Genomic DNA, 12,378 nt, shown 5'->3' with positions numbered 1-12,378 from the left:
CTAAGGGAAGGAAAAGTGAAACTATGAGACAGATAAGAGCTCAGCTGTGAAGGATATTAGTAGTGGCATAATGGCAGAAGAATACAGGTCTTCTAGAAGTGGTACAACAGATTCTGAGGCAAGACTACTGTAGTTGAAAGAATAGTGGAAGAGGTATGGATACAATCACTTTAGGGTTATATTGTAATTTCATTTCTAACACCTAGATCTGTGTCTTATGGGCTTTAGAAGGCAGCCTAGTCCATTTTGTTGCTTTGGGACAAAACTAGCCATTCTTAACATACATTTTAGATGTTTGCCAAACCTCTCATTTAGAGCTTACACTTCATGGAAATGTCTTGCACAAATAACTAACCTTTATCATAAGAACTGCCAACATCTTTGAACCTTTTTGATGGAATTTAATAGATGAAAGCTTTCTAAAATCTTACTGAATACCAAAGAAGGATAATCTTTTTGTGGAAGACAATGAGGAGGAAAAATTAACAGTGGTGCCCTTTGTTTCAAAAGTCAGTAATCCATATATAAAGTTTCCACATAATTTCAAGGCAAAACAAAACAAAAAACATGAATCTTACCAAAATTTAGGAAGATGAGCTTTGCCTGAATACCAGGACAAAGTTTTACTATAAATGGAATGGCTATGTACACTCCCAACAACCAGATTACTAGCTTCCGCAACCGAAACCACATTCCATGTCTCCTGTAAAAGAGGATGGAAAAAAATAAAGATCACACTATATTCAAGATACCTTTGAGCAAGTGCTCTTATAAAGTCAAGAGAGTGGTGGGTATCTATGAAAAAATCAGACCGCTCAATTGAACTGTTTACATATAAAGCTATATATTTGCTTGGAGTTCTGATACACTACTTCCTATTTTCAGTAATTCAGCATGGGTAATTAATTCTGGAAAATTCTTAAATATTCTTCTGTATCCAGAACAGATCTTCCCTCCATGCAGCCACACCCACCCACCCCAAAACCACCACTGAAAACCCTGTGGCCTCAGGTTTCAAGGACTCACACTAATAGCACTGAGTATGATATAGAGCTCTGCAACAAGAAATCAGCAAAAAGTTCTCTCCATCCCCTAATCTGCTGGCAGAAGTGGCCTTCAAAGAGCAAAAAGTGAGCCTTGGACCCAACCTTAACTTGTATAATGTTAATACTATACATGGTACTTTCCATAATGAAGACAGATTCCCCCACAGAAGAAACTTGCAACTTAAATTCTGACAGCGAGGAAACACTGTATGATCCTCGAGTCTCAGTGAGAAAGGCAGATTACAAATAATGTAAATAAAATAAAAATAAAGTATGAAGGAGAGGCAAGGGGAATATGGGATGAAGGTGAGCAAGATTACACACCTTTTCTTGAATGGGTATTCCTTGAAGAGAGAAAATAAAGGGATTACTTCTGACAAAATCCAGTATTTCTTGCACTATTCTGAATATATAAACCTTGAAATGCACCTACAGGGAAGAAGACAAATCTAGACGTACAAGGGCCCTTATGATCTACCTGGATCTCAACCGGGACCATTTTTTTTTGCAGCATTCATTACTTGCCCTTGAAATTAGAAGAGAGAAAAAAACAGAAACACAGAAGGTCATACCTAACAGGATATAGATATTTTATCACACTTTTAAGATTTATTTCCTGGAGTTCTACCATTAAATTACAGTCATTTAAATGACACTCTAAAGGCTCAATTCAGACATTATGACAGACCTCTTTGTCAGTGATAGGCATGAATACAGACTGTTCTCACACATTCCCATCCTACCTCTCTCTTCCTGTATGGACGGTAATTGAAAGCTTCCTGGATTGGGAAGCTGTAAATTAAACTAAAATTTGCTGTAAAATACAAATGCAGGTACCTGTTCAAACTGAATTTGGCATTTTGTCATATACTGGGATTCTAGTGCCTTGGGATTTGCAAAGATAAAGTGAGCAAAATGTTACAGACCTTGTCCAAAACAATCAAACTGTATTTTTAAATAATAAAAAGAACAATTCTAATAATTTGCTAACAACAGCAAAATTACCTTCCTTTTTCTCTTCTAATTTCCTACTTTGGGAAGGAAGAGTTAGAATAAAAGTTTTATCCATTGGCCCAGCTAAACAACATTACCATTTCTTAACACCTCTTAATAGTACCTCAGAGGGTGAGTTGATAGGAAACAGTTTTGTCCAAGCACCCACCAGGGCTTGGATGAGATGAACCACCCGCCCCACCCCCAGCTGAAAGGGAGCCTAGATGTGTATCTGCATGAAAATAACACAGCTGAGATTCTGGTAGACAGACTTTACAGTGAGTTGGCTGCAAATGCCTTGGGCATACGGACTCCCTCTGGTCTTTTGCACACAGGGACAGGATATTGTGATTTCCTTGTTGCTGATGCAGCTGCAGATAAAATACAGCAGCGATGGGGCTTCCACATGGAAGATTTCCACACATTCCCAGGCAGTGGCCATCCCTCCTTCCTTAGGCCACCAGGGCTTTTACAATTTTTTTAAAAAAAATAGGTACTAGAATATCATTATATCAACATCAACTTCATATATTATAGATAAGAAACATCTACAACCAAATATCTTCTGGATTAATTCACAAAGGAGCAGAAAAATCAACACAAAAAGACTTCATTCAAAGTCATATGATTACCAGGGCAACTTTGTTACTCAAGTAGTTCAGACCAAAAAACACATGACTATTAATCATAAACTTTCTGCTTGTGTTGAATGAAAACCTAGCTCAAGAATGTTTTCCTACGAGACCTGCTTCTCCTAAAAACGTTCAAAATAAAGAAAGCTTTTAATCAAATCAAAACATTACAAAAACTCAAGCAGGTGGATGCTCAGAACAGCTTCTCATTTGCAACCCAATCTTTAAATATTTCAAAAGCCTACTGCAAAAATTAGCATGTCTGCTAAACTGTTTGTACAGTTCAGAATCTTCCTTTTCCATGGTAGGCAGACCACAAATACAGACTCTGCAGAATTTTGGGACATTCTGAGAACATGTCTCATATCTGTGGCCTCCACAAGCTTAAATACTCTAAAAAGCCTTTGTAAATAGTTTGCCTAGTCATGTGAGAGAAAACAGGTGACACAGATCATTATGTATATAATATATATACAGTTACTAGAGGCCTGAAGCCAAATATCTTGCTACGCTATAATAATGCAAAACAGAGAGAATAAAGACACTCATAAGAATGATCAGGAAGAACTACTAGAGCAGGAAATTTGGGGGTATATTAGCTACTAAATTAGAACTCTTAGAGAAAAATTGGCAAAGGGGTTATATATGCCTGAACAAAAATAAAGAAAAAAAATAGGGTTACAAAAAACAAGGTCACATACTGAAGCAAGTGGAAGTGAAGTTGAACAAAGATTAAAAGATTGCCCTTCAAGAGCATCTGGAAAGGAAACTGCAACTAGTACAGAATGCTGCGGCAAGAAGGCTGACTGGAGTGGGGCATAGGGACCATATCACTCCAGACATGTGACATCTACACTCCCAATTTGCTTCTGGGTCCAATTCAAGGTATTGGTCTTTAAAGCCCCATATGGCTTGGGACCAGCCTACCTTAAGGACTACCTACTCCTACATGAACCTATCCAACCATTACTGTCATCTTTGGAGGATGCCTCCATCATCTAAGGCAACGTGAGAAAGGGACTTCTTGGTCAAGGCACCAAAAATTCCCTCCTCAGGGAGAGTCGTTCGGTCCCCTCCATCACTGTCTTCCACCAGTGGATGAAGACTTCCCCCCTCTCTGGCACTCCCTTACTGACCTATTTTCCTGTTTATGTTATAACAGCTGTTTTGTATATGTGTAGTTTAAAAAAAATTAAACAACTTTTTAACCTGTGTGCCACCTTGATGGCCCTAATCAGGTAGAAAGGCTGGACAAAAATGTAATAAAATAGCCATTTGACTTCACATCAATAAATACTGCATGAAACAGAAGCCTGTGCATAAGAACAATGAATGAACTAGTTAAAATCTACAGGAACAGAACAAATCCATTAATTGGAATAATTATAAAGTAAGTGTATTAAATGAAAATTAGGACAATAATCTAATTCTGTAAAGTAGCTGGATTCTATTACTGGATAAAACTTCATAAAGGTAATTATACATGAATAAGTTGTTTGGGTTTCATAGCACCATTTAAATAAACCAAAAATAAAAATTTACCAAGACACATTAATGACATTTTGAAACAATTTCAAGAGAGATTAAGTGATTACCAAGGGATAGAACATCTGTTGTAGTTAATGGTTTTGAAATCTCGCAGTTGCTGATTTACTTTATGTTGAAGCTACCTTACAATGACCCAGACCATTGGTCTATCAAAATCAGTACTGTCACTTGAGACTGGCACTGGCTTATCCATGTTCTCTGGTAGATATCTTTCATACCACTTGCTACCTGATCCTTTTAGCAGGAGAAGCCAAGGATTGAGTTTGGGATCTTTTGCAAACAAAGCAGATGCTCTAATTCAGAGCCACAGTTTTTCACCTCCCTACATATATAACTCCTTCAAACACAGAGAGTGCTTCAGTTCTCAGTAAGCTTTAAAATCTAGGAAGATTTAGGTACAGATGAGGAAAGCAAGATGTGTTTTTTCTTGCAGAAATAAATTGATAGTGATAAATGTGGTTGCATATGCAGTTTATGACTTACAGTAACCCTATGAATTAATAACCTTCAAATGTCCAATCATTAACAGCTTTGCTCAGGTCTTGCAAACAAACTCAGGCCTACTGAAGCTTTTAAAAATGCTAGCAACTGAAGGCAGATTAATAGGCCATCAGATGATATATATGCTGTTTGTGACTCATTTAAAACACTTACATGAAGTATATTTATATCACTTTGTAAAAACACACAGAAAATTAAGGAAAATACTGAAGATAAAATTAAATTAGAAAGCAAGCATACAATATAAACAGTTATTGCAGAAGGCCCAAGTTGAGGTAGCACAAAGGAGGCGAAGGGCCAGACTGGCTGCACGTAACCTCCCAGTAAACCCAGAGCAGAGTTCTGAGAGTAGTGATTCCTCACAAGATCCTGGCCAGACCCTGGCACAGCCTCAAAAGCCTCTACACTTACCAGCAGATGCATCTTTAAGTTGAGGCTAGAGAAGGCTGCATTGCTTGACCAACTGGTTCACTAGGTGCAAGCCCTATGTTTCCAGGCCCCTGCTACTCTGTGCTTTGGAGTCTAGCTGACCAAGCAACTGTCTTACTCCTACAGAGCGTGGGACACTGATAATGCCACCTGTTTCTCCTGATACAATTGAAGAACACGGAAATTACTACAAGCATCTTATATTCTTCAGCAATGTCTACTGAAGATTCTCAGAACTTCAGAGTATATTGTCCAATTGCACTATTGAATCAAGATTTTAAAATAATGACTTTGATAATTACTGGAAGAATTAATTCAATTTTGTATACTTATTGCCATAGATCAAGCAGAATTTATCAAAGATCATCTGCTAAAGATCATCAAGAGATATTTATATTTTATAAAAGTAATAAATAATAAAACTAATCTTAATGTATCCTGATGCTAAAAAGCTTTTTGATAGTGTGCAGCAAAGATATCTGGACGAAGTGTGAGTTTTTAACATGACAAGAACGCTAAGATTAAGTTGTACATTAACAGAATTTTCTGTTTGTGGTATCTAAGCCAGATACCTTTGACACCTGCCCAATGTATTTATTGAAACTTTAACACAATATTAATTTCAGGACAGACGGAAACCAAAATTAGTATCTACTGATGACCTCACGCTAACTTGTAATGATATGCCAATCTCCGATGAGAATAAAAGACAATGAAAATAGGACAGGATATAAAAATCAATGAACTAAAAACTGAATGAAAGCTGTTTAGACAATGATCCAAAGAAAAGAATTCAAGAATTATCTGGGACTAATTAAATTGTTCTATGAAATATTCAGGTATTCTTCTATAAAATAAACTAGCATTGATATAAGTTTCAACCTAACCGAAAAACTTAACGTATATGTTAGGACTTGAGGGAATCTTAGAATTTTATGAATGTGAAAATACATTAAGATGTCCAAAACCCCTCAAGTTAATCATATTAAATCTACTTAAATGGCAAAAAATTATACAGAACTTCTGCTTCTTGAGTTAGAATATTATTAAAATTTCGTAACTCAAACATGAAGGATGCCTGGCAAACAGGCATTACTACTATCTTGGGTTAGACAGAAGAAAAATTGTATTCCATATAATAAAGAGCAGGAAGAGCACATTCCCTTGAAATGTATTCCTTGTCCTAAAGAGGACAACAGAAGACTGGACAAATAGTCTAAACATCAAAGTATATCAGTCTCATTATTTCACTATGAGAATCTTTTTAAACAGAACAAATTCCATGCATACTGGGGAGAACATAATATAGAGATTAAAAGATCTTGTAATCAATGATAAATTCTTAGATTGCCTATTCCTCAGTACTGTTAGATTACTTTGAACCCAGCTTCTTAACTAAGAGTAGTTTAAACAACTATTAAGTGATTGAATGAGTACGCTATCAAACAGAACTATTAACAGTTCAGAATGGAACAGTTATTGTAGAAAGTGGGAAAAGGATTTAGGATAGAATGTAAGTAATGGAATGCAAACTATTGTCATAAGATTATCATTGTGAGACATTTTGATGAAGAATTCCAAGACAAATGGCTAGATGGTGCTTACACCATACAGAATTTATAAAGTCTATCCCTTAGCAAATAGTTGACAGTGAAGTTTGGGTGGGTAGCTGCATTGATCTACATTAGAAGAGTAGGATTACAGCTGACAGAGTAACATGCCAAAACAGACAGGATTCATATTTTTGAAATGATAATTGGTAAAGTTGCCTTGCTTATAGAAATTAGCACTTCAACGGGTCTACTAACTCTGGGATATTTAATCACTTCAGCAAGTAAAAGCTATTTATCATCTACTTATGGTGACAAAGATTCCTATAGCTAAATATTAGAAAAACGACAAAGATACCCTAAATAAGAAAAAGGGAAATGAAAAGTTGGCTCTCCTCCTGTCACAAATGGATCTGTGTTAATATCAGCCTACAGTATTACATCTAATACACCTGTTGTTAGAATAAAGTTACCTGTTGCCATCATAACCTTAATTTGATTTTAACCAGTAGATGACTTTAGGACAGTCAAAAACTAGTTCCTTGACAGGAATCTTGAATTTAGGAATTGAGAGTTGGAGTCACAGGGTCAGCCTGTACTACAAGGCGTTTCAAGAAAGCAGCTGTTTTCATATACTAGGCTTGATCGATGGCTCAAAACACAGTGGTTATACATTTTAGGACCCAGAAAGCAAACAACTACATAATCTGTAAAAACGAAGTGCAATTTTGTGATTTGTGGAATATATGTCTGTATGAAACAGGTGGGCTTTATTTCATTTTCTCTTCACCCAATGAAACCCTTTGAATAAAGCCAATGAAGCGCTACTGATAAAACTCAGAGATTTCTGTCTCTGTATGCATGTGTGATCTTCGACAAGGAGGAGATCTGGTGTTTTGCTATTCTTATTATTATTATTTAGTCCTTTCTTACTGAGATCCAAGGCAAATTACACAGTGCAAGTGAAAATACAATATGATCAATACCTGGGACATTCACTGAGCCAACTACAATAGTGAACAACTGGACACTAAGTGAAAGAGATGCAATGGTATAGTAGCAGAACATTTGAAAATCAAACATGAAGCTGAGCATAGAGATGAAATCTTTCTGAAACAAGCATAATTAATTTACATGGCATGTTTAGCAAAGTGGAAACTCTTTAACAGATGCATGTCTGCAGAGTAGCATACATCCACTTGTCCCTACATATGCATCTCTCTGAGCTACTTAATAAGACACAGTCCTATAATCTGGGCAGAAAGCCCTTCTTAATAATTCAGTTTTGCATAGTTTGAGGAAAGCCAGGAAAGTGGGAACTTTCCTGGCCTTCTCAGGTAAGCCATACCATAAGGTGTGTGTGTGTGGGGGGGCCTACCATAGACAAAACAAGGGTGCAGGCAGCTGTTGGTTTTGCCCAACTCCAAAGCAGTATCTGCAGAAGGCTTTGCTCAGATGAGCAAAGCTGCCAGGGCAGAATATAGAGGGAGAGGCAGTCACATAAATATGAAGGGTCAAGTCCATGAAGGGTGTTAAATGTGAAAGTCATGACCTTGAATTTAGCTTGGTAACCGAAGGGAAGCCAATGGAGTGACTGCAGAATGGGAGTGATATGCATGGCCTGTCCATCTCCTTACAGTAAATGAGCCGTAGCATTTTCTACCAGCTGGAGTATCCATGTCAGCTTTGATGAGAGTCCTATGTAGAGTGCATTACAGTACTCTGGTCTTGATGTTACTGTACAATGAATCCAGGTGGCTAGATCAGCCATGTCAAGGTAGGGGGCCATCTTCAAGGCTAGTCTGAGTTGTGAGGACTGTTTTTGCATCTGCATTAACTTGCTTCTCTAGTAGCAGTGCTGGATCCAGTATAACTCCAAGGATCTTAACTGAGTCAACCAGGCTCAACTGAACCCCATCAAAGGTCAGAAGTAAAATGCCCTTCAAAATCTGTGCTTCTCTACCCACAGATCTACCTTTAACCTCAGAGAACTGCACTGAACCCACTGAACTGCAAGCACGAAATATTAGTCACGTAGCATCAGAGTCACATGACAGGAAGAGGACAAGCCAGAGTTATAAAGTCTCTGCTGACAAGGTCAGGATCGTTACCAAAAGACCAAGACATCTGTGAGCCAGTAACAGAAGCTGAACAGTAAAAGTGAGGAACAACCCAATACAGGCAGGTCCAGAGACCCTCATAGAAGTTCTCCTTTGCTTTCTCTCTACTGGTAGTCAATCATCTAAACCCACCAGTTGTTTGAAATACTTCTCCATTGCTTAACCATGAAGTCAATCATACTGGCAAAAAGTGTATTTCTTAGGGAGAAAGGGCTCTGCACTACAGGCAAGAAAGAAAGTTTCTACAAAGCAGGTAACTCTGCTTTGGTTTGTTTATGTGTACAGAGCTCAGGAGCACAAGTTGGTAGGGTGGGGTGGTTAGATGGTGTTGAAGAAAGAGAAGAGAGATGGCAAGGACAAGCTTTTGCAAACAGGTCTCTGAACCTGCTAAAGAGGAATCCTCTCTACCACCAAATAACTTTACCCAGCCATCCTTCCTCTCAATGTGCATGGAAGAGAGGCAAGAGTTATGGTACTCCAGCTCTCTACACTCAAATACTAGCAGCAAGTCCTTCTAAACATATAATTGTAATTTAGAACAGTTTATAGCCTGAATTATTCATGACATATTTTTGTACACATCTTAAGTTTTGTAAATTAAAAAAGATAAGTGATTATGAACATGGCAAGTCATTTCTCAAGAGTACACAGGGGCAACGAGACGCAATCAAGAATACCTGTAGGATTAAATGCTTTCACATAATCACCCCAATTCAATCAAAAAGAAGCATAAGAATAAACTATTAAATCTTCCTCATGCAACTCAGAAAGCATGCCAGTGCCATCTACTCCCCAAACAGCCACCATTCCTTGCTTACAATCTGACAGGCAAAATTTTACATCTCATTGGTTCCTTTGGTCTTAGTACCTCAGCATCATACACAAACAAATTTGGCAAAAATCCTCAGAATACTCAAGACATTTTTTTCTAGGTTTTAGAAATCACTAACTATTTAGGACAGGGTTCCCTAACATGGCACATATCAGTACTTCCCTTGGTGCCCACTGAGCTGTTCAGAAAAGTGGATGGGGCCACTGTAAGGCAGGGCTTGTTATCTGGTGCCTTCATTCAAAGAAAAGGGTTTTCCATGCAAACCCTGATAGGCAGCTCTGACAGCCAAACACAGACGGCCAAACACAAACACAGATGCCGCCGGCATCACCCACCGTTCCTGTATTGCTGGGAACAGCAGGGAGCCCCTCCGCTTTTGCCTCCACGATCCACGATCCACGGATCGGGAACGGGAGATGCTCGGTGCGGGTCATTAAATCGGGATTGTCGCCAGCGCCGACGTCACCACCCCTCTCAAAATTCCAAAAGTATCCATAGGCTCAGAGAGGTTTGGGACTCCTGACTTAGGAAGATGATTATTTCCAAAGTTACCTAGTCTGGATCTGTTATTGAACAAGTGTCTCACCTGACTCCACTCTTCACTGAACTCAAGACAGGCACAACAGGACAACTTAACTGGCAGGCACGTTCTCTCCCCTCCCACAAACACACAGAGCACTTCTCTAAGAGAATATTGAAAGAAATCAACTCCAGTACTATTAATAATTTGTAAAGTAAACCTAGGGCTTCTGTTCCAGGACAGCATCTCTATTTGGATAGCATCTCTATGCTATATTTGGATAGTATAACTCGTATTACTTACTCAGCCCTGGCTGCTTGCTACTGTTCAACAGTAGTTGAATTTTAGGGGAACCCAAGTTCAAATCCCGACTCTGCCATGGAATCTCACTGGGTGACCCTGGGCCATTTACACTCTCAGCCTAACCTACCTCACATGGTTGTGAGGATAAAATGGAGAAGAGAATGTTGTAAGCTGCTTTGGTTCCCCATTTGGGAGAAAAATGTGATACATATAATAAATGTGATATGTGAAGTAAATAAGTAACAAATATAGTTGAAGGGGAGCAGATAAAGGAAAGAGTAGGGTAGAAGAAAATAAGATGCTCTCTGCAAGTCCATGTTGGTCCTCTGGTTGTATATTCAATATTCCTATATCAGGCTTCAAGCGAAACTTGCTGTAACAGACCTCAGATCATGCTGACAGCTCTTAGCTCAGCAATCCAAAAGCTGGACCTATCACCACCTATAAGCCAATTCTACCCCACCACCATTTCCTCCTAATCTCTGAAGGCAAGGAGGAATAGGAAATGGAAAATCATTCCGGGAATCAAATTTTAAGGTAATTATTGCAAATGGCCTGGCTGTGCACACATAGTCATCACAATTAGTCTCTGGGTTGCAACCCAAGCTGAATAAGGAGGAATTTCATATAACCACCTGCAGAATTACTGAACGTTCTTTGGCTGTTCTTGGAATTACTAGATGTTCTCTGGCTGTTAACTAAGCTTTTGATTCATCCCACAACTTGATCATTATCTCCTAGCCAATTTGGTGAAGTGGTTAAAGACTCTAATCTGGAGATCCAGGTTTGATTCCTCACTCCTCTACTTGAAGCCAGTTGGGTAACATTGGGTCAGTCACAGCTCTGGCAGAGTTCTCTCAGCCCCACCCATCTCACAGGGTGATTGTTGTGAGGATAATAACACACTTTATAAACCACTCTGAGTGTGGCATTAAGTTGTCCTGAAGGGCAGTATATAAATGGAATGTTGTTGTTGTTGTTGTTCACACTTCATTATGATGTGAATATATTCCATGGCTGCTCCCTAATGACTTGGCTTTGTTTCAAACAAAGTTACACAAGAAATCACGCAAGGCTCACCAATCAGATGCGGCAGTCTGAAAAACCACACAGTTTTAACTGAAACAGAGTTTATTCTGCCCTGAAAGTCAATTAATCAATTATTCTACCTCAATTTTCTTAACCACTGACCCATACATACCTATATTAACTATGTATGACTCAGAAGAAAAAACAAGAAGAGACAACTTTTGTAATTATTCTGTGCTTGCAGCCAATGTTTACACACTTCAAGAAATCATAAGGCTGGATCCTGTGGGAGAACTCTTGGAAGAAACTGGTGGTACTGGTTTTTTCCCCATAATCCTCTTGGTACCCTCTTGTCCCTCAAATCCTGAGAATTGGGAGACCTTGCAACAAAATTCACTGTGGTACAAATGACAAGGGAAAAACTAGGTAAAATAGCCTCTTTTGCTCTTTTCCAGTGATGCAAGCTGCCAACTAGAGGGAAGTGATTGCACATGATACCCCTTGTCCCTGCAGCACCCACCACCATGGTGCATTTTATCTGCAAGGCTCTCCCAATTGTCAGAAAGGTTTTGGAGGGCAGACACAGGGCTGCTTGGAGAAGGCAGGGAAAGATTAGAAACAAGGAAAAAGCCACTGTTCCCAGTTTTAATTTGGAACTCTGTAAAAAGAAGTGGGAGATGTCCTTTATGAGCAGAGAATTCAGCCAGTTATTGAAGATGTGTGGAAAAACTGGGACTAGAATCACACTCAGTTCAGTGCCGTAAACCATTATCTCATTGTGTTGTATAGTAGAGAGAGAACATGAAGTCAATGGGAAATTGACTACTAATTTGTTTGCAGACACCATTCGTAGTACGGGCACTGATCTTCACTGC

At 38.7% G+C, this 12,378-nt stretch overlaps 1 protein-coding gene across 1 annotated transcript in view; it reads right to left on the bottom strand.

Moving 5' to 3' along the window:
• The window catches only part of ABHD12 (abhydrolase domain containing 12, lysophospholipase), a 62,816-nt gene that overhangs the window by 42,361 nt on the left and 8,077 nt on the right, over window positions 1–12,378 (bottom strand). Inside the window, exon 2 of the mRNA XM_054985386.1 lies at window positions 579–703. Within this exon, the coding sequence (XP_054841361.1) occupies window positions 579–703 (125 nt within the window). The remainder of the gene's footprint in view (window positions 1–578; window positions 704–12,378) is intronic.

Source organism: Eublepharis macularius, chromosome 1 (assembly GCF_028583425.1).
Source record: "Eublepharis macularius isolate TG4126 chromosome 1, MPM_Emac_v1.0, whole genome shotgun sequence".
In the NCBI taxonomy this organism is placed as follows: Eukaryota; Metazoa; Chordata; class Lepidosauria; order Squamata; family Eublepharidae; genus Eublepharis; species Eublepharis macularius.
The sequence above is the reverse complement of the archived record's forward strand: the minus strand, read 5'-3'. Positions and strand labels throughout refer to the sequence as shown.